We start from the raw sequence: 24129 nt of genomic DNA, 5'->3' as shown, positions 1-24129 counted from the left end.
GTTGTTTGGTTTTTTTTCTCTTTGAAAGCTCCTTGTGGATTGTATTTTCTCTCATTTGAACTATGTCTACAGTAATAATACATAAAGCACTCTGGCACTCTAGAGAGCAAATACCAGAAATTTGTGAATCTTGGCAGGTAGCAACAGACCATGTTTTATTTTAGGCATGCAGGAGCTGACGTGAGCGGTGATGCATTAGTATGTGTTAGGTATCTGAAATCAGGTTATCGGATCTTCATGGAGACCTCCCTGTTGATACGCAAGCACTTCCAAATTATAACATTGCCTCAAACAGGGAGATAGATGCCAGTTGGGAAGCACGCCAGCTTTCTGAAATACACCTTTGGAAAGATCTAGCTGTAAAAAGAGGCTGTGCTTAATGTATGTTGTTTCTTCATCATTGCTTTTTGTCTCCTCCCGTACTTTATAGCGCTGTTCAGAGGAATCCATCGTCCTTTCCAAGCCCCTTCCATTTTCCCCTTTAAATGGAAAGAATCATCTTGGTTTGTTGTTTGGCATTGTTGCAGGTGGAGCTGGAGGTCACGCTGCCAGGAGAAGGAAAGGACAGAATATTTAAGGTGGCTATAAAGTGGATGTCCTGTGTGAGTTTGCAGGCTTTACATGATGCTCTTTCTGGTCGGCTGCCAAGTGTCCCGTTTGAAACCATCCAGGCACTGGATGTAGTGATGAGGCACTTGCCTTCCATGAGGTGAGGGGAAGACCTTGATGTTGTTTAGGAGGTTGCATTGTTATTTGAATCGCTTCAGTGGCTTTTTGGGTAGGACGTGCTTTCATAGCTCATCCAAAATAATAGCTACCTAGCAGAAGGCATGCTCAAGCAAGAGGCAATATGGTGGGTGCTTTTCTGCTCGTACGGTGGAATTAGTAGCCTCCAGCCTGGACACAAGTCCCTTTCCCCACTGGTCTTCAGACTCGCTCCATGTTTGTGTGCTCTCAGGTCAGGGGTGCCCTGCCATCTTGCTCATACCCTGTTTCTCTGTAGGCCTCAGAGAAGGAAGCCCTCCTGGTGTGGAAAGTAGTTGGAGGTTGTAGACATGTAAGGGTGGTTTTAAAAAACTTGTTACTCTGCTCCTATGTGTCCTCGGGCGGATGTTTATTGTCAATTTTGTATAAAGGATACTGTGCTAGGTACTGTCACCCAGTGTAGATATTTTTATATAAAAAAAAACCTTGAAAACTATTTGGTTTTTTTTCCAAGCAAGTAGGATCTACAGCATTTGCAGTCAAACCCAAGAGAGATACTAGGTTTAATTCTGCCATGAAACAAGTCACTTAAGACCACTGTTCAAATTACATTCAATTGGAAAACAAAGAACAGAGCTTAGCAGGGCTGAACTTTCCAATTTTGAAGGGCTAAACAGGGAAAATCACTTAAATTTATGTAAGTATCTTTAAATAGCCTTATGGTACATTGACTTTATCCTCACATTAAGGATAAAAAGAATAGCTTAGTTCAGTAAAAACTTGTAGTCAGGTTTTGCAACACAGAAAACAGCCCAGACTAGTTTGTCACACAGCTTTGTGCAGAGAAACATATTGGTGCTGGTTTTGATTAGTTTGATATTAAGTGTGCAGTACCGAATTACCAAGATGGAAGATGCATAAAAATATTTGTTAGATTGGTCGTTCACCCACGCAAAGTTTCCATGGATTTCAGAGGAGGCTCTGCACGAGTAAGGGGAGAGATTATTACGTTGTTGTTTTCATAGCAGAGATGTTTCATGACTTTCTTATTGAAGCATAGCTGAATTTTTAAGAGTACAAAAAAAATTCGTAATGCTTTTTGTTTGAATTACTAGGCATATCAAGGAGTATACTGAAAATAAATTTAAACAAACATGAGTAGTAGCCAGTTTCTTACTGTAACTAGCTGGATTTTGAGAGGTATAACCCGAGTCCCAACAGGAATCTCAGAACATTGGTAATTTGAAACACTGACATTTCTGTGCTTTTGTGAATAGGAATTTGCATTAGTTGTGGCTTTATTGCAATTTTTTTTTTTTTTTTTTTTGCTTTAGTTTGATGACCTGAATTTCTTTCCTTTATTGCAGATATACTCCTGTGGGGCGATCTTTTTTTACAGCATCAGAAGGGTGCTCAAATCCATTGGGTGGTGGCAGAGAAGTTTGGTTTGGCTTCCATCAATCAGTCAGACCTTCTTTATGGAAAATGATGTTAAACATTGATGGTAGGTCCTATAAAAATGTTTTCTTGTTCCTCCTTTCTCAGTAGAAAGGCAAATATTTAGTTCCATTTGTTGTATTTCTTAAAAATTTCCTTGGTATTGTTGTAATACAACATTAATGTTTTTGTCTACAGTATCTGCAACCGCATTTTACAAAGCACAGCCAGTTATTGAGTTCGTGTGTGAAGTTTTGGACTTCAAAAGTATTGAAGAACAACAAAAACCTCTGACAGATTCCCAAAGGGTAAAGTTTACCAAAGAAATAAAAGGTAATAATTAAATTACATAAAACTGTTTTAGTCTGTCTGATGTGTTGCCACTACACATTTAAAATACATTCTATAGCGGTTGCCTTATTGGGAGACAGGTTATCACAACGCACAGAGCACCATTTTTGAGCAAAACTAAGAGGCAAGAATAATTTTATTACTTCCATATATTTGACGACTTTCAGAAGTCTGCTGATCAACTTTATGTTTCAGTCTACTTGTGCTTTTTTCTTACTTCATAGGTTTAATCTCTGTAGCTTGACAGAGTCACTTTGTGGATATAAGCAAAGTTGGGGGAGTTCAGGTAACTATGTGGCCTCAGATTTGATGAATCACTAATATAGAAAGTTAAGTGAGTTTTTTTTTTTTTTAAACCAGACACATTTAGAGCTCAGGTATGTACATAAGTAACTTATTACATATTTGAGAATCTGTGGTAAATATATATGCACGTGCATTTTACCTGTGGCAAATACAGGGTAACTTAATTAGCTTTGCCCTTAATGAAAACGCTTTAGTGCAACCATGAAGGAGATATGTTTTACTCTAAGTGATGGGATGAACTAAAACTTTTTAGTAGGTGGATGGTAATTTATTTTAGTGAGATTAGTTACTGGCTTGTGACTTGTGCAAGCTTCTTCTCATTTAAGTGTAGGTTCTCTTGACATACCTTTTTTTATTTCATTTTTTTTGTGTGTGCCTCACCACCACCTCAGTGCAGAGGTACTACTGAGATCTTTTCAGCATAAAAAGCACCTTATTATGTCAATCTCCTTTATCTTCCCACATGAATATTGCTTTATTGTATTGAGAATTTACATTTACTGTAGTGCTTTATTTTTCTTAAAGTGCCCTCGTCTCTGGAGTAGATACGAATTAAGAGTTAGAAATACAAAAATGTCATATTCTTCACTTTTGAAAGTGAAACATATTGGTAGTGCCAGTCCCAGTTCCATGACAGAGATACTGCAGTTCGTAATCTAATAATTTAAAAACGCTTATGAACACTGGAATTTCATGTTTGTTTGTGTTTTTTTTAAATTGCCTGATCTTAAATTTTTCCAATTACTGATGTCAAGATTTTCATATTCCAGATTTTACTAATAATTTAGCAATGTGGTTTTTGCATACTTCAGTATATTTCGTACATACAGTCTCCTGGAATTAAATTAGTTATTCTAATATGTAATGACTGAATCAAAGAGTAGGAGGAAGGGATCTTACTGTTTGTGTTCGCTGAAGGTTTCTTCTGGAAAAACGAGGTCTGTCCTTCATGATAGAAAGAAAGCAAGTTAAAAAAAGAAAAACAAACTCGATAAATCTATTACTTAGCTTTCTCGTTTCCACAAAATGTCCACAAAATCATTGTTGCCCAACTAGAAGTTAGCAAGAAAAGTATAAATAAATCCTGAGTTTGGACTGGTTGTAAGTGTTTTGAAAAAGTAATCAGGCACTGAATTGCCATCTGCTTTTGTCATTTTTTTTTCCATGAGGATTTTCATTCTTCAGATGAAAGTTCTCATCTCAAATTTGCAGCAAAACCAGTTGTAAACTGAAGTAACGGTTTATCTTTTAACGAAAATACTGTGATACAGCTTTTGGAGGTATTCATGAAAACTTGATATTTATTGAAGGTTTCATAATAGGTGGCACTTTAAGCCATAACAGCTTACGTGGAAAGATTAGTATGTTGTTTGGCAACTTGTTAGTGCCTTTGACAGATAGGGAAAATATGCACTGTTACTCAGCAGCCGCCTGAGTTGATACACACCTGCAGATATATAAGGAATTTCTGTCTACAGCCCTCTCTTTCCTATTCCCACACATTCAACTTCCTATTTCTAATAGCCCACCTACATCTGTTTCTGCCTAAGCATGAAAGTAATATAAATGAAAACGCTGTGTTCAAGCTTATATTTGTGGGCAATGGTAAATTAGAAACAGTTCTTTGCAGGTAGCTGTGTTGTGCTGGTTTGGGGTGGATAATTTATTCTTCTAGAAGTTGTTGGCTTTCAGGTGGGCTCAGCTTTTGTGCCAGTGGGGTTTGTAACACATGTTTGTCTTCACGAAGAATCAGGCCGCATGGCCTCATTACCATGGGCTTCTAGAGGCTGTATGGGTATTCTCCCTGCCCCCCAGATCATTAGTTTGGGGTTGCTTGCAATAGTTGGAGGTCTCACAGACACCATATGTTTAGACATAAAATATAAACAAGCTTTTTGTTTCAAGGAGGTTGTGTGCCCTTTTTGTCCTTCCACCATCCTGGACTTCCTTAGAGCTACAGAATTGGTATTCACAGAATGTGTTAATCTTCAAACTTTTGGGGCTTTGGGGTTTCATCTTGTCTCTAAAATTCTTTGTTGAACTTTGGCTGAAGGTCAGGGGTTTTGAATTTTAAGACCGTAAGGGTTGGCTTTTTCTGTGAGTTCTGTCTGGGATACACTTTGGTGCTCTGAGAATGTGCTAAATAGTGAGTAGCTTTATTACACAGTTTAAGTCGTTTTGTGTAGCGATTAAGGGGGCTGACACCTTGATTTTGAAGAAACAGTGATACATGTTTTTCCAATTTTTAGGTCTAAAGGTGGAGATAACACACTGTGGACAAATGAAAAGAAAGTACAGAGTGTGCAATGTCACCAGACGACCAGCAAGTCACCAAACGTAAAGTATTTTGCTTCTTTTTAAGCACGTGTTTAATCTCAGGCTGGAAAAGCATCTTGCCTGCCTTACTGACATAGGAAAATTTGTCTTGAAAAATGTTACTTTCTTTGGTCAATATATTTAAAATATACCTCAAAGTAGTTTCCCAATTTTGCTGTTCTTTTTCTTCTATTTTTATTCCATAATGAATGTCATGGCATTTGAACCAATTGCTTTGTTTTAAAACCACGGTGGGTTTTTTTGGTTTTTCTTTTGGGTTGTGTGTTGTTTTTTGTTTTGTTTTAATTTACAGATTTCTTCAACATTGGAAGAATAGGGTGCCCTATTAGTAGCGTACTGTTTCCCAGAACTGTTGAGTAGAAAAGTAGTGCCAATTGGGATATTCCTTCTAATCTTTCTTATTTATTTTTCTTCTGGAAAAAATGTTTAATCACTAACCAGAGGTTTGCAGATAACTTGAATCTGGAGGTATTTATTCCCATTTTTAAGTAAAGTGGGGAAAATACGCACCATATGTAAGTAGTACAAGGAACAGAACTGATAGCAGCTTTTTACAAGAAGTTAACTGATTAATATCTAAATCTGGTATTTAATTGTTTTGGGTCTGTTTCGTGCTTTTTCGGTGATGTGACTATTTGTGTCACCTTGATGTAAGTATAGGCAATTGTGTGTGTATATATGGAAATATATTTGTAATGTACAGAAAGATATATGCATTTCTGAAGCGGTAATTGGTTTTGTGACTCAGGGTAGGCTTGCTATTTGCTGCGCATGGAATATCAAAAAACATTGTACTGCAAGTATCCCAGATAAGCAGAAAACATTAGTCTTTGTCTCTAAGGCATCCGCTCTTAGGAAGCTTAATTTATAGCTTCAGGTATCAAGAACGTTAGAGAAATAGCTTTCTGTGGTACTATTAGAAAACGCATGGTAGTGGCAATGATGGAATCTTAATTACAGAATTACACTTGCATCATTTCAGCAAGGTAGGCTTAATCTCCAGTAAGCTTAACTTGTGCCAAGAGGTGTGTTGAGCAAGTGTGGGAAAGTATTCTGCATAAAGTAATGGCCTGTCTTTGTATTTGATTTCCAATAGATTCCCACTTCAGCATTTTAGGAGAATGGACAAACAGTTGAATGCACTGTAGCTCAGTATTTTAAGGACAGGCACAAATTAGTTTTACGCTATCCTCACCTTCCATGTTTACAAGTCGGACAAGAGCAGAAACACACCTACCTTCCTCTTGAGGCAAGTAAACTTCTAGATAAAATATTCTGGGAATGGGGGGGGGTCAAACGTTGACAAAGTGCTTTTTTTAGTAGCCAACTTTAGAAATGGTCTAGTGCAGCAATGAAAAAAAAAAAACCAAACCCAAACAAAACCAGTTGCATTGTGTTTTTTAACTTCCTTTGTGTGGGGATGTTGTAGGTGTGCAACATAGTGGCAGGACAAAGATGCATAAAGAAACTCACAGACAATCAAACTTCCACTATGATTCGAGCAACGGCCAGATCAGCACCTGACCGTCAAGAAGAGATTAGCAAATTGGTGAGTGTTCTGTCAAAGATGAGTGAAGCATGGTAACGGGCTTAATTGTTCTCTTCCCATTAGCAGATATGGAATAGTTTGTGTGCTGTACGCAGATTATGAGCTTGTTTTTGTAAGACTTTCTCCGTTAATCAGAGGGAAATACATTCTCACAAAAGGTTTTCAAGTGGCTTTTTTGGTGCTTTATTTCAAATTTTGAGGCATCCATGTATCCAAGTGGAATTAACAGAGGCTTTGGATGCATGGCATCACCCATGTATAAGGGGTATGTGCCCAAATATGATTATCTCAGAAAGTTTTAGGTCTCATAAAAAAACCCTTCTTTTTCTGCAAGAAATACCTCATTCTTCTTAATTTCAGATGCGGAGCGCGAGTTTTAATACCGACCCTTATGTTCGTGAATTTGGAATAATGGTGAAAGATGAAATGACGGATGTGACCGGTAGAGTCCTACAGCCTCCTTCAATCCTCTATGGAGGCAGGGTATGTTGAACAGATACTGTACAATCTGGTATCAGCTGTGATAACTTCTGTAATAAGGTTGTTTTAAATGAATGGTGGTGGGTGTAAGGGGAAAAAGTCATCATAGGTGTAACGTTTGAGTTTTGAAAGTCCCTAAATGTAATAATCATTTTGCATCTCCCTCAACTGCTTCTTTACTTAGGAAAGTAAAGCTAGGTTAAAAATGTGTTTATGTAATCTTAAGAGAAAAATGTGCATATTTTTCCTTCATGCACTGCTTTATTGTGTGTTGCAAGAAGAAACCTGCAAGTAGTGGCTCAAATCAATGTGTATGGAGAAGAACAGAGACAACTTCAGTTACTACTGTTTATATTTTCCTCCCTTAACTCTGAAATCTTCCTGAACTTCTGGTTGCTTTTGAGTGTTCTGGGAGGAGCAGCTGTGTTTAAGGCAACTATCTTAAGGCATGTTTTTCTCCAGAGCCATTTCTTCCTGTTGGAGTATTTACTTGCAGGTTCTTTCTTTACAGCGGCTTTTCAGATGGCCTTTCTGACATAATTTTCCTACTGTGGTGTCTTTTCAAAAACAGCTTGAGAAACAGGATTTTTCTATCAATTATATAACATGTCTTGTTTTTATGCAAGATAAAAGCTTGGATAGCTGGGATAACTTGTGAGGGCTTCTGATGAACCTCTTCTCAATCATGCATTGCCAACTGAAGGTAGTTCTGTCCCTATGCACAAATCAGACTGTTACCTCCATAAAACTGCAGTGGGAGAGGATCTTGCATCTTCTACCTAAAGCTCGTTGGACAAAATTGGGCAAATTGGCTCAAACCTTTCTTCACTGACAGGTTAAGGTAACCCAGGTGTCTTTGCCTGATTAGGGAGAGTGCTTTCATGAACTATGCTGGCGCCAGGGGAACAAGAGCTCAATGGCAGATGAATGATGGAAAGTCAGAGTCAGGGAAGTACTGCCTTCAGTGGACACAACTCTTTGCAAAATGAATTATCAAATCTGTGGGTGTCTCCTGAAAAATTCCCATAAATTTTAGTTGTTGCTGCTAGATGAGAAGGCAGACATAACCGTAACTTGCCTAAAACATTTATGGGACACTAATACTTATTAAGGTAATTAACATCACCAGAATTACTTTAGTCATCTCATTATATTTCTTGTCCTGTTGATAATCCATCACAGTAATGGCTGCTTGATGGGAAGGAGAGTGTTGCACAGGTCAAAGTTGAATAACTGATCATCTTCTGTTAGCTTGTTCACATTTTTTCTAGAGTTGTGTGAGTGACATCGAACCATTACTTACCTCTACTTAGTGATGTGTAAAATATTGATAGTACTTAAATTAAGTTGCTCTTGGAAAGTTCACTGAGCGGTTGTAAAGTCACTGTAGAAATGTACGTTCTTGTTAACATTACATGCCAAGCAGGAATCTGACTTACTATCCACGTGTAATTTCTGTCTCCTGCTGATTTATTTAACCAAAGGAAACCATCAACAATAAAAATGAACAATATGAGTTTTATTTTTATGAGCTTTATTTTTCACCAGGTTAGCAAGTTGTCTTAGTACAATGACAGAATGATCTTCATAAGATAGGATAGATGTTTGAATGGTAGAAAGACCTGCGAATATAAATAGCCCGCTAGTTGGAGGGAGGCAGAAGCATAACGGATTTTTGTTAGCATGAATCAATTTTTGCATTAGCGTTTTGATTTTAGTTTGTTTTTGTGTTTGTTTTTTTTTGCTTCCACTTCCAGAATAAAGCGATTGCTACACCAGTTCAAGGAGTCTGGGACATGAGGAACAAACAGTTTCACACTGGAATTGAAATAAAGGTTTGGGCAATTGCATGCTTTGCTCCCCAGCGCCAATGCACTGAAGTTCATCTTAAGTAAGTGTGTTTCATATAATGGTGATTTTGTTGTTTATTATGTATGGAGATAGCATCGTTTCACTTATTTATTTAGAATATATATCTTGTTAAATTGTTTAAAGTACGGCAATACATCTTTAAAGTGCTTTTGAAGTTCTCTCTCTTTGTTTTGAATGACGCCAATATGATTTCAATGCTAGCATCATGAAATCCTCCAAATCAGACTTACCAAAAGCAAAATTTATACTGTATGGCAGAGTTTATAATTTATGCTAGGGTAACGTTTAAGATGACCGAAATGATGTTTAATGATATTATATGATAATGATGTTTAATTATAATATAATTTATAATTTATGCTAGGGCAGAGTTTAAGATGACTGAAATGATACAGTGATGGTGTTTATCACTAAGTATTTGTCAAGAGTCTCAGGAGAGAAATTTAATGTGTGTCATCTTAGGTTCTTTTCCTGGTTATAGGGAATAGATTTATTCGTGCAGAACTCATTTAAAAGGAAAATTTTAAAAAACAATCCAATTTTTGTCTAAAGCTTTCTACCCTCTAGAGTTACCGTAAGATGCAAGTTGCTGTATTTGCAAGATGAGTAAGACCAGTTGTTTTGTTGACTTCTGAGCATTTGAATGAAACTTTCAGAGGTGGTTTCTCTATGTTTGGATTTAACGTGATTGTTGAAAGGCTGTTGTTAAAAGTGACATCTACCATTCTTGGCTCAGGGAAAGCATGCGTACCTGTGTAGATGGATTGTGTAATTCCTTCTTTTGCATGCAGTTGCTTTCCCTTCATGCATGGGCAAGTGCAGCTCTTATAGCTGCCCTAGCAGGTGACTCAGCTACTCTTTGTAAGGTGAATGCAAGACAGTGATTGTTCATAGCAACAGTATTGCCATAACACCCTTCCTTTAGATGATTTGCCAAATAGCTTGGGAATTTTTTCCCTAAGAAGTGGTGAGCAAACAGTGGGAATCTTACACAATGGGAAGAAAAGTAAAAGGTAAGGCTAGGGACTTCTCTCCAGGTACATGGCAGGAACTTAACTGCCAGAGAATTTTCCCTTCCATACTGTTGCTTCTAGTGGACATATTGTGTGGGAGAAGTTAGTCAAGTTTGAGACACAGGCAGAAGTCTTCAACATAATGAGCCAAGATAAAATTATTTGATGGCTTAGATGGGGTTTGTCCTTACTGTGAAAGGACATTCCTTCATACTAGGAATATGGCTGCATCCAATTGCATCTTGTTGCCTCTTGCTACATCTTGTTGAGCAAGTTGGAACTTGGCTGCTGTAGATATGTCAGAGTAAACACCTTCAAAATTCCTAAAAGTCTTCAAAATCATCCTGCTCACCCTGTTCCTGAGAGGTAAAGAACCTTTCATCTTAAACACCATACTTACCGATGGACTTCTAAAGGCTCAAAACCTGTGTGGTTTTAGACTTGAATGCTCTGCCACTGACTCTTTCTGCTTATAGTGGTGAGTGCCTGTTTTGCCAGGGAAAATGCTTAATGCGCCTATTTTCTGCAAGAAGCCACAAGCTGCAGGGATGAAGCTCACAGGCTTATGATTCATGAAAGTTAACGATAGGTTTGGAAGAAACTAAATCTTCATACCCTCTCAGTGGGTAAGGCTGTATTATCTGACACCCTTTGGTGAAGATGAGCAACTTTTTAAACGCCTATGGAGGCATCCGCTCCAAAATAATAAAAGGGGTTTTGTCAGCGTTGATGTTAGTTAAGCACTGCTGCCTGCAATCACGTGTTTATTATGCTGGTCATTAAACCAAGCACTGAAGAAGGACATTTCTGAGTGCACCTGCCACTAGTGTTTTAGTTTGGATCAGGAATGAATATTTGAAGTGATGCTCCTGATGGTCACCAACTGCCAGGCCGTGTTCTGCATCAAGGAGGAGTCTTGAGTGTACAATGTGGATTTTTTTTTTTTTTTTTTTTTTTTTTTTTTTTTTTTGATAAAACTGGACTAGAGAATGTGCTTCAGCCACTAATGGATGTTCAGCCCACTGCACCAGACCACAGCCACTCTGACGAAACATCCCAGAAGCACATGTAGTGTGGATGTCGGTCCCATGGCACCAAGTACTCTGCTCTACAGGTTTGCACTGTGACATGTCACTACTTGCTCATCTTGTCTTCGTTTTATGGGGATGGGACTTAGAGACTACTCATGCACCATTGACTGCAGGCATCTAACCTGGAGAAGCCATGACTTTGAAGATGTTTTCCAGACAGGATATACTTTATACAGCCTTAGACTCCTACACTGAAGTGCTTTTGACTGTCTTGCTTACAACAGGCACGGTGTCTTCTTGGTGTCCCTTCAAAAGGAAAGATAGCCAAACACTACCACGTCAACAAGAGCCAGGAGAAAGGAGGCAAGCTGCTAGCAGGGGGCCTGAAGCAGTCTTCACTGATAAAAAGCCTCTGACAAAATTAGGTTGTCTTTTTCTGACCAGTTCCATCAAAGGGTGACTCATATCTACACCATCTTTGGAGAAGGCTTGTCTTCACCTTCAGAGGACAGCTTTCTTCTGATATCTAGCAAGGTTTTCTTGTGCAGTATTGTTGATATTAGATCAATTCGCTGAGACACAATTGCTGTTAACTTCTGTTGGTTGTTTTCCTCACCAAGAAAAAGAAGGAACTCCAGCCATTTCTGCAGTGGTAGTACCACATGGAAGTATGGTAGAGCAGGCTATCCAAAACAGCATCGTTGCAGTGGTTTTTGCAAAAAGTAGCTTATACAGTAACTCCTGTATAAAGATCAAATAAGATGGAATTTGCTTTGGCAATTAAGTTTATAGTAATGTTATTTATACCGTGTATTTCCTCATCTTCCCCTGTCTTTCCTTCAGTGACTAAACACAGTCAATTAAAACTGCACAGTCAATTAAAGATGCTCTTGGGGTAAATTCCCAGGTTTCTGGACAGCACAACTCTTCAAGGTTAACAGGATCGTTCCATTAAAAATAAGATGGATTTTGCTACCTGAGAACCTAATGTATTTATCTACATCCTTTAGGTCCTTTACTGTAAATATGCACAGGGAGCTGACAGTGTGGAGCCCATGTTCAGACATCTCAAAAACACTTACACTGGGCTGCAGCTTGTTGTAGTAATTTTGCCAGGAAAAACACCAGTCTATGGTCAGTAAGTGCAAATCATAAGCGTGTGTGTTTGGGTCACAATTTCATGTATTTTTTTTGTGAAGTGTCTGAGTGAGAGAAGTTTAATTCTGGGTTAACTGTATAAATTCCATGTAGGGAATGGGCTATAAATTAATTTTATTCTTTTTCTTGTGCTGCATGATGTTTTATATTAAGACCGTAATTATTTTCATTATTTTTGTCTATGCTTTTAATTTGCTTTTCCACATTCTTCCTGTTGGTTGCGTTTGAAATGCAGTTTGTGAGTGAGAAAGCTAAACCAGGGCTTTTGTGGAAATTAATGAAATTGATATGCAGTGGATTAAAATATACTTACTATAATTTGTGTGCTATTCCAAGTGATTGAAGAGTAATGATCTCGTGAATCGTGTAGCTTTTAGACCATCTCTGCTTACACCATCACCCTTTGGCAAAAAACATTGAGTGAAGGAGATGATTTCTACCAATCCCTATTCTTTCAGTTTTTTAACTCTTGGGTTGCGAGGACACGGATGCATGGAAGGTGGAAACTCAGCAACTTAAAACTGTTTTTTGGGAACAGATTGACAATTAATGCATTTTACATAGCACATACATGTAGGTTTTAACACATTTTAGATAAACTGTGCATATTGCTTTTAACTAGCTCTTCCTACAGGCAGGACTGCTCGTTTTCCTCTCCTGCCTTCCTCCTTTTTTCCTTTACCTTGCCTAATTGCAGCAGCATTCACTATTTTTCTCCCATAGCTTCATGAAATCTCTCTTCTCTAATGGCTGAGATCTGCCAAGCAGCTGCAGATTTGTTTTATCCCATCCCTCACCAATTTAATATAGCAGAAAATAATTTCCTAACTTTCTTTTCCCACGATTATCTCATGTAAGACAAAAAGATTAAAAAAGGAACCTTAACGAAATCGTACCTTTTTTGCCCCCCCCGAATTCAGCCTTGCAAAGGACGTGGCTCGTCTCTAATTTGTTCAATAGAAATTCAGTGCAAAACGACATTTTCACTTTTCCTGCTTGGCATTAAAAGGGGACTCTTTACTTAACCACTGAAAGGATGTGGTACCACTCTCATCTGCTTTCCTTGTCATTATCTTTAATTATAGTTCTTTCTGCCCCCTCTAATCTTCTCTCTTTATTTCTCCCTGCGCTCTTCCAGACTCTTGCACTTCTATACCCACAGTCTTGTCTTTTCTCCTCTTCTCACCCTGCTCCTCAAAAAGCCTCTCTTCCCTCTCCTGTTGCCAAAGGGGGTATGCATCTTCTCCGAGCTTATCTTGGAGCCTAAATTTCTTCTTTTCTTGAGTGTAAGAGTATGACGCTCTCAAAGCCTTTAAGTCTCAGTTTTGTTGTTAACAATAGGATTTGCTTTAACCTTTTGCAAAGTACAGTTCTTAATGAGTTTCTGCTGGAGTTTTTGTGGGCTGTCCTTTGCTTTTATGCAGTTTATGGCCGCTTTTTATGCAAGTAATAAACTTGCTGTGATGAGCCAATGAACTGGGTGGCTGAATATTACTCAGCACGTTACTACTAAGTTTGCGTTATGAGTCTGGTGTTCAGTAGTGAGACAAGTGCTCATCATCCTAATATTATCCACATTACCTACTTCATTAGCCAGAGGTTTTTCCGTGCTGCTGCTGAAACTCTATAATTTTAAAATTACAATTAGTATAATTTAAAAATTCTTAGTTAAAATAAACCAACAGTGCCTTTAGTTATATTTAGGACCCAGTTACTGTGCTGTCAGCTGGGGCTGGGTTTAGGGGTTAAGTTTCTCCTTGTTCCTTGTGGCTTAAACAACCACTTTGCTAAAACTCTAGGTGTAGTTAATTGTCACTGAATTAATGTCTCCTACGTTGTTTGATTTGCAATATGCAAAATTTTTTTGGTTTTACTTTATTTTGCAGCGGAGGTGAAGCGTGTTGGCGACACTGTGCTGGGAATGGCTACGCAGTGCGTGCAGATGAAAAATGTGCAAAGAACAACACCGCAAACTCTGTCTAACCTTTGCTTAAAAATAAATGTCAAATTAGGAGGCGTAAATAATATTTTACTGCCACAGGGAAGGTAAGCCATTTTTCAAAGAGGAAGAGGATACCGTGTTGTGAAGAGGTTACTGTGTTGTAAAGAGAACATGCATCGTATTAAGATCACTGGGTGCTTTTATCTGTAGTCATAGCGCTTTGGTTTAAGTGACCCTTCAGTCAAACTATCTTTTGGCTTCTAATGAATAGGCCTGCCAAAGTTAGGTTACGAAGACTGGAGAGAAACGCTTGTTCCAGCTGAAATTTTCTAATAAAAATATAGTTATTGCAATCTGACTGTTGATGTATACAACTATTGTTTGGATGAAAAATTTGTAATATTTTAGTTGCCTTGAGTTTTCAGAAACAAACAGAGCCCATCTTGAATAGTAGTGCCTTTTCCTTTACAGTTTCATTGTGGTCAAGATTCGTCATTTTGTTGTATGTCTTAACTTACATAGACCTTTAGAAAGCCAAAAGCTGGGAACAGAAAACTCTTCATTGGTTTCCAGGTCCAGTTTACCTTGCAATTTCTTATTAGTATTACACTGGTAAGATTTAAGTTATACTGTGACTGTGTTCTGTGAAGTTGCTTTGATACGATTGAATTCCGTATCTGACATGTCACTGAAGTCCTGTGCCTAGATGAGTGGGAGTGAAATATCTTATTTCTAAAAAAGGAGGGACCTTGCTGTTAAAGACTAAATTTGCTTTGTGCATCATCTTAAAACAAATGTTCTTAAATTGAAACTTCTCATCAGTTTTATTAAAAAAAATCAGTGACAAGAAATTCTAATGGAAGAATGAACAAAAATATAGCTTGTTTTGTCTTACCTGTGTAGGATAGTGAAGGCTGGCATTCAGATTTATAAAGTTACTTTAATCAAAATGGACAGCTAGGTTTCTACATCCATACAAAGATGGCACTTTTACAATCATTGCATTTCAAGTTATAGAGAGAGCTCAGGGAATAACCTGCTACATCATTCTTGGGAGCCTGTTCCACAGAAGTCAACATTCTGTTTTGCACAGATAAGCAAATCTTTACTATGACGTATTTAGGCTAGGCAGAAGGCAGCTGCTGCAAAATAATCCAGCAACAAGTACTTAAGGAGGGGGGGGGGAAAAGAGCATGTTATCAGAAGGGATATATATTTTTATTTATTTATTTATTTTGTTACATTCTGTTGATTGAACAGAATCAGCCTGGGTAGTGTGCTTTTTGGAGATTCCTATTAAAGCAACTAAAAATCATCGTATTATAGAGCATGCATTTCAAAAATGTAGAGTGGGTTTTTTTGTTGGCTCTTGTTTTTGTTTTTCAAAAAGGAGTTAAAGATACTGCTGTGATAGCAAAACAGAAACACACACATCCTCAGAGTAGTTTTATGCTGGATTCATAAACATAAGGTCTCTGTTAAGTGGCATGCGTTGACAATAATATGGCCAGAAAGTTGAATTCTCCTCATTATACCAATAAACTATGCATTCATGGAAATGGAGTTGAGTAAATGGGGGGGAAAAAAGGGCACAATTACGCACAACACCTAGGCGTTCTGGAAAAGTGCAGGTTTGTGGTATTTAAAACAGAACTCTATTATTTTCTGTTGGTTGAGGGGATGGGAATAGAACAGCTTTTTATTTGTATAATTGCATTGTAAGTTACATTGTTATAATTACCTTCAAATTCCTTTTTAGAGAAGGTCTGAAAACAGCTGAGTCTATCTACATAACCATTCCCCCACACACCCACAGACACATGAAAAAAATTTTGGTAGCCTAAGATTTCCTGTTTAAAATTGTTTTGTTAAGGAGCAGACTTAAAGCTTAAAACTTTTAATGAAGTGTTTTGGTGTTCTACTGTTGATGCAGTGGATTAATATCTTAACTTAAGGGTTTGTTTAAAACTTTGAAATACAGTTTTTAAAAAAAAAATCTACTTTTAAAATAATATCTATGATATCCACAATTTTTGTACTTACCAATGCTAGGGTTTTGTTCAGAAACAAAATCAGAGCATCTGTATATGTGCACAGTCCTTTTAATTTTCTCAATGCTATTTGATGCTAAGGAATCAACTTTTATTCTTTTCTATGGTCTAATTAATAAAGGCTGCAGTTCTCCAAGTTTTTTTTTTTTTTTTTTAAAAAAAAGGAGTATTTTAACTCATTTTTAGTGGAAAGTAACAATTACTTAGGCATATTTTTAAAGCATAGCTATTTAGTAGGAGAACCCTAATTAGGACTTCTAATTACAAGTGACCAACTCTGATCAAGTGCAAATTGTTGACTGATTCACTGCAAGGGTAGAGATTGCTATTTACTTGAGTTACAATGCGCTTGATTAGGTGTAAGCCTTGCTGCTTTTACAAATTTCCTTTCTCTTTATCAGACCACCAGTATTTCAACAGCCTGTCATATTCCTGGGTGCAGATGTAACTCATCCGCCAGCTGGAGATGGAAAAAAGCCTTCCATTGCTGCAGTGAGTAAATCCTGTAATGATCTTTAACCCCTGCTCTCTCCTGCTGCTCAGCTCTAATGCATTTTATTACTTTCAATTCTTGTGGTCCATTCCTTCTGATTGCCTAATTACAGCATTATAAATTATTTTTCTGCAGGAATCTAATGAAACTTTGGAGAGATTGCTCCGATATCAATTACTTAAATGTGTGTATTCACTTGTAAAATGCCTGAGCTGCTAATACACAGAGGAGCTTTTCTATTAGCTGATATTTATCAGCAACCTGTAATAAGCTGGTGCATGTTTAAATCTGTTTTTTTCAGCAGTTAAAAATGTTAAGAATTTAACGGAATCCCCATTACTGATGGGGAACTAGGGTGGCTAAGCTGTGGCTTTTGGGGATTCAAGCTTCCTGACAAGACAGAATGTGCAGTAATCTCTTGGAAATGTGCTCCTTAAATACAGGGAAGGGCCTTTGACTTGTTTTGTGTCACACCTGTAATGGCTGCTCTGGCTCTGCAGATCTTTGGTGACAGTATGTACAGTATCTTGGCCTGTGGTGCTAAATAAACAAATATCTGTTTTAGAAGGTTACACATGTGTGTCCAGGGAAAACCAGGTGGAGATGTGCTTAGTTGTGATTTTGGACATAGGGAATTCGGAGTTGTTTGTTGGTTTAGTTTTAATTTCAATGCCATTTCTACAATATAAGAATTTTGATGTTTCATAAACAGAAAAAATCCTTTCCCTTGGCAAGCAGTGTCGATATTTCTGTGGTGCCTCACCATTTCAGTTTTATGGATTCATCCTCAGTGTCACAGAAAAGCACTTGGTCTTCAGGAGCTCATATTCCTATGCTGCAGTCCTAATTATAAATCAATGGTTTCATGGTATCAGTGCTCCAAACTGTATTTGGTTTTTTAACTGTGTGTAGGTGCAAATTGGAAATTAGTCTTACAGATTTAAAATAAGTTTTCTGTTTCAGCAGGGTATGTTACCACGGGTAGACTAAACTCAAAGCTCTCTCAAAGCACGTAATGATTTTGACTACATCTTTGCTAGGTCAACCCCTTATTTTACAAGATACTGTTAAAAAGAGAGTGCAGTTATCTTTGTGAAATATCTTAATTAAAGCGCTTTTAAGTTTGGTTTGATACTAAGCATTTTTTCCACAGGTTGTAGGAAGCATGGATGCTCATCCTAATCGTTACTGTGCCACTGTTCGGGTCCAGCAGCACCGCCAAGAAATCATTCAAGATTTGGCTGCCATGGTCAGGGAGTTGCTTATTCAGTTCTACAAATCAACCAGATTTAAACCAACTCGTATAATCTTCTACCGAGATGGCGTTTCTGAGGGGCAGTTTCTCCAGGTTAGTGGGTTTTTTGTTGGTTTTTTTTGTTTGTTTGTTTGTTGTTTTTTTTTTAATATTTTGATTATGTAGTTTTCTGGTTAGTAATGTAGTTTTATGTAGTTGGAGTTACAAAAGGAAGTATACTCTCAGCAAATCTTCCCTCAACCAATCTGTTGGATTCTAACCAAGCAGAGCAGGGAAAGTGTTTTCCTATTTTTCATGAGCTTCTTAAAATATTTTTCCCCTTTGCAAAATTATAAATTACAAAGTATATTTTTAGCACTCACATTACGTTCAACATCTGTGACCTGTTCAAGATATATTGGTCAAACTATGTCCCATAGAACAGGGACAGTAAAGAAAAACTAAGCGTAAGCTAATTTTCCTACTTTTTTAACCAGGATTAATAAACGCTCTATTTTCACACTGACACTTTTAATTCATTCCTGATAAAATTCAACAAATACTGTCTTCTATTTTGTTTGCTTACAAGTACCATATTTGATGAAATATTTTTCTGTATATTTTAAAGATACATACGCTTTCCTTTCCAGTATTTTTATATATAAATTAAAAGATACAGAATTTAGTCAACTTCTCAAAATCCAAGGGAAAGGGATTAAAGGTCACTCAGTAAACTTGAATTAATAATGTAATCTTTGCATTAACCTCTGATAGTTGTTTTTTTTTTTTTTCCCCATTTATTACTGGTTTTCGCTGAATTTTTAATTTATAATTAACCCAAATCATTGCTTTTTGTTTTATTGCACTTCTCTCTCAGTTTTTATTGATGACTGTAGTCCTGCATAAGAGTTCACAGAGCTGGGAAAGAGCATGCAGTTGAGCAATTCTGGATTTTATCCTTTGTGCTAGTCTGAAAAATAATTAGGCTGTTGTATATTCAACAGCCTAATTAAATGTTCATTTGTATTTGGCAGTTAAAAAGATTTTTGACACACAGCTTATTAGTCCAAGCCTCATGCTTGGAGCTGAACAAATATGGAGCCAGCTCTCGCCTGGCTCAGGAAACTGGTGATCTAATTTGTTCTCATTAAGTGAAGAAATTAAGGTTTGATCCTGCGTGCTTTGACATCTCATTACCCTCAGTGACAGTGCAAGAAGGAACATGATAAGTTAGAGTAATCTGTAGATAAATAAAAGTAATCTGTAAGATAGGTATCTTTCATATTTACGATACGTGTTTATGTTTATGATTCAGGTTCTCCATCATGAATTGCTGGCTATCAGAGAAGCATGCATTAAACTAGAAAAGGATTACCAGCCTGGAATTACATTTATAGTTGTGCAGAAAAGGCATCACACCAGACTCTTCTGTACAGATAATAAAGAACGGGTATGTCCTAATTGTGACCGGCACGTATTGAGAAGGCGGCCGAGTTATCACTTACTGGTTATTTAAGCAGTAAGAGACTTGGTGGAAGAACTACATATCGTAGTGGGTGAGATCTTTATACTCGGAGAGGAAAACCTTCCTTTTCTGTCCCATATAATAAGCTGACAAGAAGCTTTTATGAAGCAGGATGTGCCTTTCAACAAGTCTGTTTATCCTTTTTCAAGTTCATTAAAGTTTTCGGGTTTCTTTTAATTTTTTTTTTTTTTACCGTCTCAAGATCCTCAAGGGTTGAGATTGATCTGAGTAGTGTTGGTTTATAGTGTTGATGACTACATCTGGAACAGTTACCTCAGGCACTCTGTGGTAAATGGAGATCTGTTTAGTATTCCCAACACACTTTAAGGCACATTTCTTTTGATTCTAGTGCTAGTGAGGTCACTGCATTGGTTGCCATTGACTATAGAATGACTCTTGGGTTACCAGCTGAGATGTAGACACTGAAATTGTTAGGTAAGGTTAAACCTGTACTTTGAGAATGCTTTCTTTTCCACTCATGCTACCTTTAAGGTATCGTAGGTGTCTAATGTCTTAAACAGGTGGAGTTCGGTTTGGGCCTATCAAGTGTCACAACCCATTTTTTGTAGTACCGAACATCTCAAATTGTTTCATGAGTGTTTGATAGCTGTTATTGCATCTGTGTGAAGTACATGTAGAAATACTTGATTCCGCCTTTCGGGGCAGAGAGGAGACTCCCCACGTCTCGGATGGAGTCATTGCTGTAAATGGAGAGTTCCTGATAGCAAGCCTCTGTTCAGAGACAGGGTTTTTCATGTTCTTTTCCCTTCTGTCAGGCTTCTCTGTGAGCATTTGAAGCCCACTAGGCCTCAAGGCAGTAATTAGTAACTTCTAAAGCTGACACGAAGGTGGTTTTGTATGAAGTTAATGGAGTGAATGGAGTTAAATCCAGTTGGCTACTTGAGGGGAGGAGGGCTCTACAGAGGGACCTGACAGGCTGGATCGATGGGCCGAGGCCAACTGTTCAACAAGGCCAAGTGCCAGGTCCTGCCCTTTGCTCACAACAACCCCATGCAATGCTACAGACTTGGGGGAGAGTGGCTGGAAAGCTGCCTGGCGGAAAAATACCTGGGGGTACTGGTTGACAGCCGGCTGAATATGAGCCAGCAGTGTGCCCAGGTGGCCAAGAAGGCCAACAGAGTCCTGGTTTGTGTCAGGAATAGTGTGGCCAGCAGGAGCAGGGCAGTGATCGTGCCCCTGTCCTGGGCGCTGGTGAGGCGGCACCTCGAATACTGTGTTCAGTTTTGGGCCCCTCACTACAAGAAAGACGTTGCGTTGCTGGAACATGTCCAGAGGAGAGCCACAAAGCTGGTGAGGGGTCTGGAGCACAAGTCATATGAGGAGTGGCTGAGGGAACTGGGGTTGTTTAGTCTGGAGAAGAGGAGGCTGAGGGGAGACCTGATCGCCCTGGACACCACTCGTCACCGGTCTCCATCCGGACATTGAGCCATTGACCACTACCCTCTGGACGCGACCATCCAGCCAGTTCCTTATCCACCGAACAGTCCACCCATCAAATCCATAGCTCTCCAATTTAGAGAGAAGGATGTTGTGGGGGACGGTGTCAAAGGCCTTGCAGAAGTCCAGATAGATGACATCCATTGGTTTCCCTCTGTCCACCGTTGACGTCACACCATCATAGAAAGCCACTAGGTTCGTCAGGCAGGACTTGCCCTTGGTGAAGCCATGCTGGCTATCTCGAATTATCTCCCTGATCTCAAAGGTCTTTTCCAACCTAGACGATTCTATGATTTTATATTGATAACATGCTATGATTACAGTTGTTAAATTGTTTTCAAGTAAAAACTACTTTAAGCTCTGCTTTGAAGTAAAGTGGTTTTGAGGGAGGAAGAGGCCTGTCTTGCAACTATGGATTGTCCTCTTTCAGGTATAAACAAGAGAAATTACAGAAGAATAACCTGGCCTGGAATGGGAAGGTGAAAAGAATTTGACAAATCAGTTGCAGGAAATTCTTTTTACGTTAATCAGAAAAGCTAATCTTTTTAGGTAACTTCTAAGAAGGTTTTGCAGCTTGTCTTGTTTTGCCTTCATAGTGGAGACACTCCAGACTTTCAGTTGAACAACAGTTTAGTTTTGCTCATTCTCTCTTGACTTTTTGCTTTTTACAGATTATTGTTTTTCCTTGTGTTTTTTCCTTACTATACAGCTGAAAAGAAAAAACTTTGTGTGTGCCATATTATATTTGCATTTTCTGTTCCTACAGGTTGGAAAAAGCGGAAACATTCCAGCGGGTACCACAGTGGACACAAAAATCACCCATCCATCAGAGTTTGACTTTTACCTGTGTAGTCATGCTGGTATTCAGGTACAACATTTTGTGTGCGATGGTAACTTTCAGAGGTAACGCTGGCTGTTGGTATTTCCCACGTTCTTCGTGCGGGAGACAAATGATACAGCTTCTGTCTGTGTATTTCGGCTTTTCATCTGTGCCATCAAAAGCACTCTTCTGTCATTGTTAAAATCTGAAAGAAATAACAAAACTCAATAGATACACAGCACACCCTGTGCATTTAGTTTATTGTGCTTTTCTCTTGCCTGTGTGACGCTTTGAATGACAGCAAAGGTATCTGGACTATTTTACAGAGCTGTCTCTTGCATTAAATTCTCTTGAAAGGTGCATCCAGTTCCTAGGAAACAACTAATACAGTTAGATAGCACCATTGTAGTTTCACATTTTCTTGTGACTACTTCTTCCCAGTCAGAAACTTTTAATCCACAATAGTACTGAAAGCCAGCATTTGATATTTTCTAAAAAAGCGTATTCAGTAGGAGCACAAGTTAGATTGCTGTCAGCTATTAATGTTTTGCCTAAAGCTACTTTATACGATGGCTTTTTGTCAGATCTAAGTTTCACAAGATGAAAGTGCATTTCAGTAAGATGATTTAATTTCAGTAAAAGGGATGAAATTCTAGAAAATGCAATCCTATCCAATAATGCTAAGGGGTTAGTTACGTGGGGAGCGAGGTGGGAGGTTGTTTGCCTTTCTAAAGGACAAATTTGCTGAAGTATGTAGAATTGCTCGCATGTGATTTTTGAGGGAGCGGCCGGTTATACTGCAGTTCACCTGCAGAGGTGGAAATTTAAAGAAATGTTTTTGAAATGCTGACGTCCTGTATGATCTGCCTTCAGGGAACAAGCAGACCTTCTCATTACCACGTCCTCTGGGATGACAATCGTTTCTCTTCAGATGAACTGCAGATTCTTACTTACCAGCTGTGTCATACGTACGTACGCTGCACTCGTTCTGTTTCCATCCCCGCACCAGCATATTACGCGCACCTGGTTGCCTTCAGAGCCAGGTATCATCTGGTGGATAAAGAACACGATAGGTGAGTTGCATCGTTTTGAATTATTACAGAATTGGAAAGGAAGCAGGAAGGAAGTGGGCTTGTTAATTCTGGGGTCAATAGTATCCTTAGTTAGCAGACTGAGGGTAAATTTGGCCTTACCACTGAATTACATTGTGGAAAACAGTAGGTGTTGCTGTATGCTTCTGAGCTTCAGTGGTGTTGTAAGGGTAATTCACTTTGACTGTTCCGTTCAGAAGAAGGGAATGATTTAAAAACAGTGTATGCAAGGAGAGGCAGATTAAATAGGGTTTCTCTCCCCCCACACCCAACCCCCTCTTTTTTTTTTTTCTCCACCTCCCTTCTCTTTCAGTGCTGAAGGAAGCCACACTTCCGGGCAGAGTAATGGCAGAGATCATCAAGCACTTGCTAAAGCAGTTCAAGTTCATCAGGACACGTTGCGCACTATGTACTTTGCTTGACATGTTTTAATGTTTAGCGACTCAGTACAATACAGAGTTGGATTCACATGAGACCAGCTGCACTTAGACCAACAGTTGCCCAAGCTACAGTGACAGCCAGCAATGAGTGATGCATCTTAATTTCTTTTTTTCCCATTTGCAAGAAAGCCTTCCGTCCAGAATTTCAGACTTGATTATGAACTGCATTCTTGTACCAAACCCCGCTATTGTTGGAAATGTGGTTTGCCAAAAATCTCTAAGCTGCTTGGTATTAAACAGACCCATATTTTATCGTTAAATCAAGAGCTGTGATCTCAGGGCTTAGGGGAAAAAAAAAAAAACCAACAAAAAACAAAACAACCCAACCCACAGAACTCCTCATTCAGTTTGCTATTCATTGAATTGCTTTTAATAATTTGGAAAGATCTAATTCATACTAAAGTTTGGTGGGCTAAAATGCTGTGAATTAGCTTTTAATACAAAGGAAAGCAAACCATTTTTTGACTATTTATGAAGCCTTGATTATTATAGATGCATTTACAAAATTTTTATTTTCAAAGAAAAAGAGTGACAAAAATCTGGTTTTCAACTGTCTTACAAAGATTATTCTCTGTGTGTCTAAGGGCAAATGTATTTTCTGAAGCTTGTTCTTGAATGTTTTTTATTGTGCTGCATTTGAAAATGTTTTTCATAGGCTAAAGAAAAAATTTAAAAAAGAATGAACTTGTACCTAAGCTTTTAATAGGTCCAGTTAGATTGGCAAAAGAAAATGTGCCATTTAAAAAAAGAAAAAAAAAAAAAACCAAAACAAAACACCCACCCCACCAAACAACCGACTACCTGGGCCAGCCAATAAATGAACCTTAGGGCAGTTA

At 38.2% G+C, this 24129-nt stretch overlaps 1 protein-coding gene across 1 annotated transcript in view; it reads left to right on the top strand.

Moving 5' to 3' along the window:
• AGO2 (argonaute RISC catalytic component 2) overlaps window positions 1-24049 on the top strand; it is a 53951-nt gene extending 29902 nt beyond the window's left edge. Inside the window, 18 exon segments of the mRNA XM_035888977.1 lie at window positions 528-709; window positions 2073-2209; window positions 2341-2475; window positions 5049-5136; window positions 6233-6251; window positions 6254-6385; window positions 6566-6685; window positions 7046-7168; window positions 8923-9056; window positions 12092-12095; window positions 12098-12215; window positions 14126-14285; window positions 16634-16724; window positions 17879-18073; window positions 19275-19409; window positions 21709-21810; window positions 22636-22835; window positions 23167-24049. Coding sequence (XP_035744870.1) covers window positions 528-709; window positions 2073-2209; window positions 2341-2475; window positions 5049-5136; window positions 6233-6251; window positions 6254-6385; window positions 6566-6685; window positions 7046-7168; window positions 8923-9056; window positions 12092-12095; window positions 12098-12215; window positions 14126-14285; window positions 16634-16724; window positions 17879-18073; window positions 19275-19409; window positions 21709-21810; window positions 22636-22835; window positions 23167-23275 — 2184 coding nt within the window. The 3' untranslated portion in view covers window positions 23276-24049.
• The last annotated feature ends 80 nt before the right edge of the window (window positions 24050-24129 follow it).

This window comes from Egretta garzetta, unplaced genomic scaffold (assembly GCF_000687185.1).
Source record: "Egretta garzetta isolate BGI_Z169 unplaced genomic scaffold, ASM68718v1 scaffold441, whole genome shotgun sequence".
NCBI classification, from domain to species: Eukaryota; Metazoa; Chordata; class Aves; order Pelecaniformes; family Ardeidae; genus Egretta; species Egretta garzetta.
This window is presented reverse-complemented; position numbering and strand designations above follow the sequence as displayed.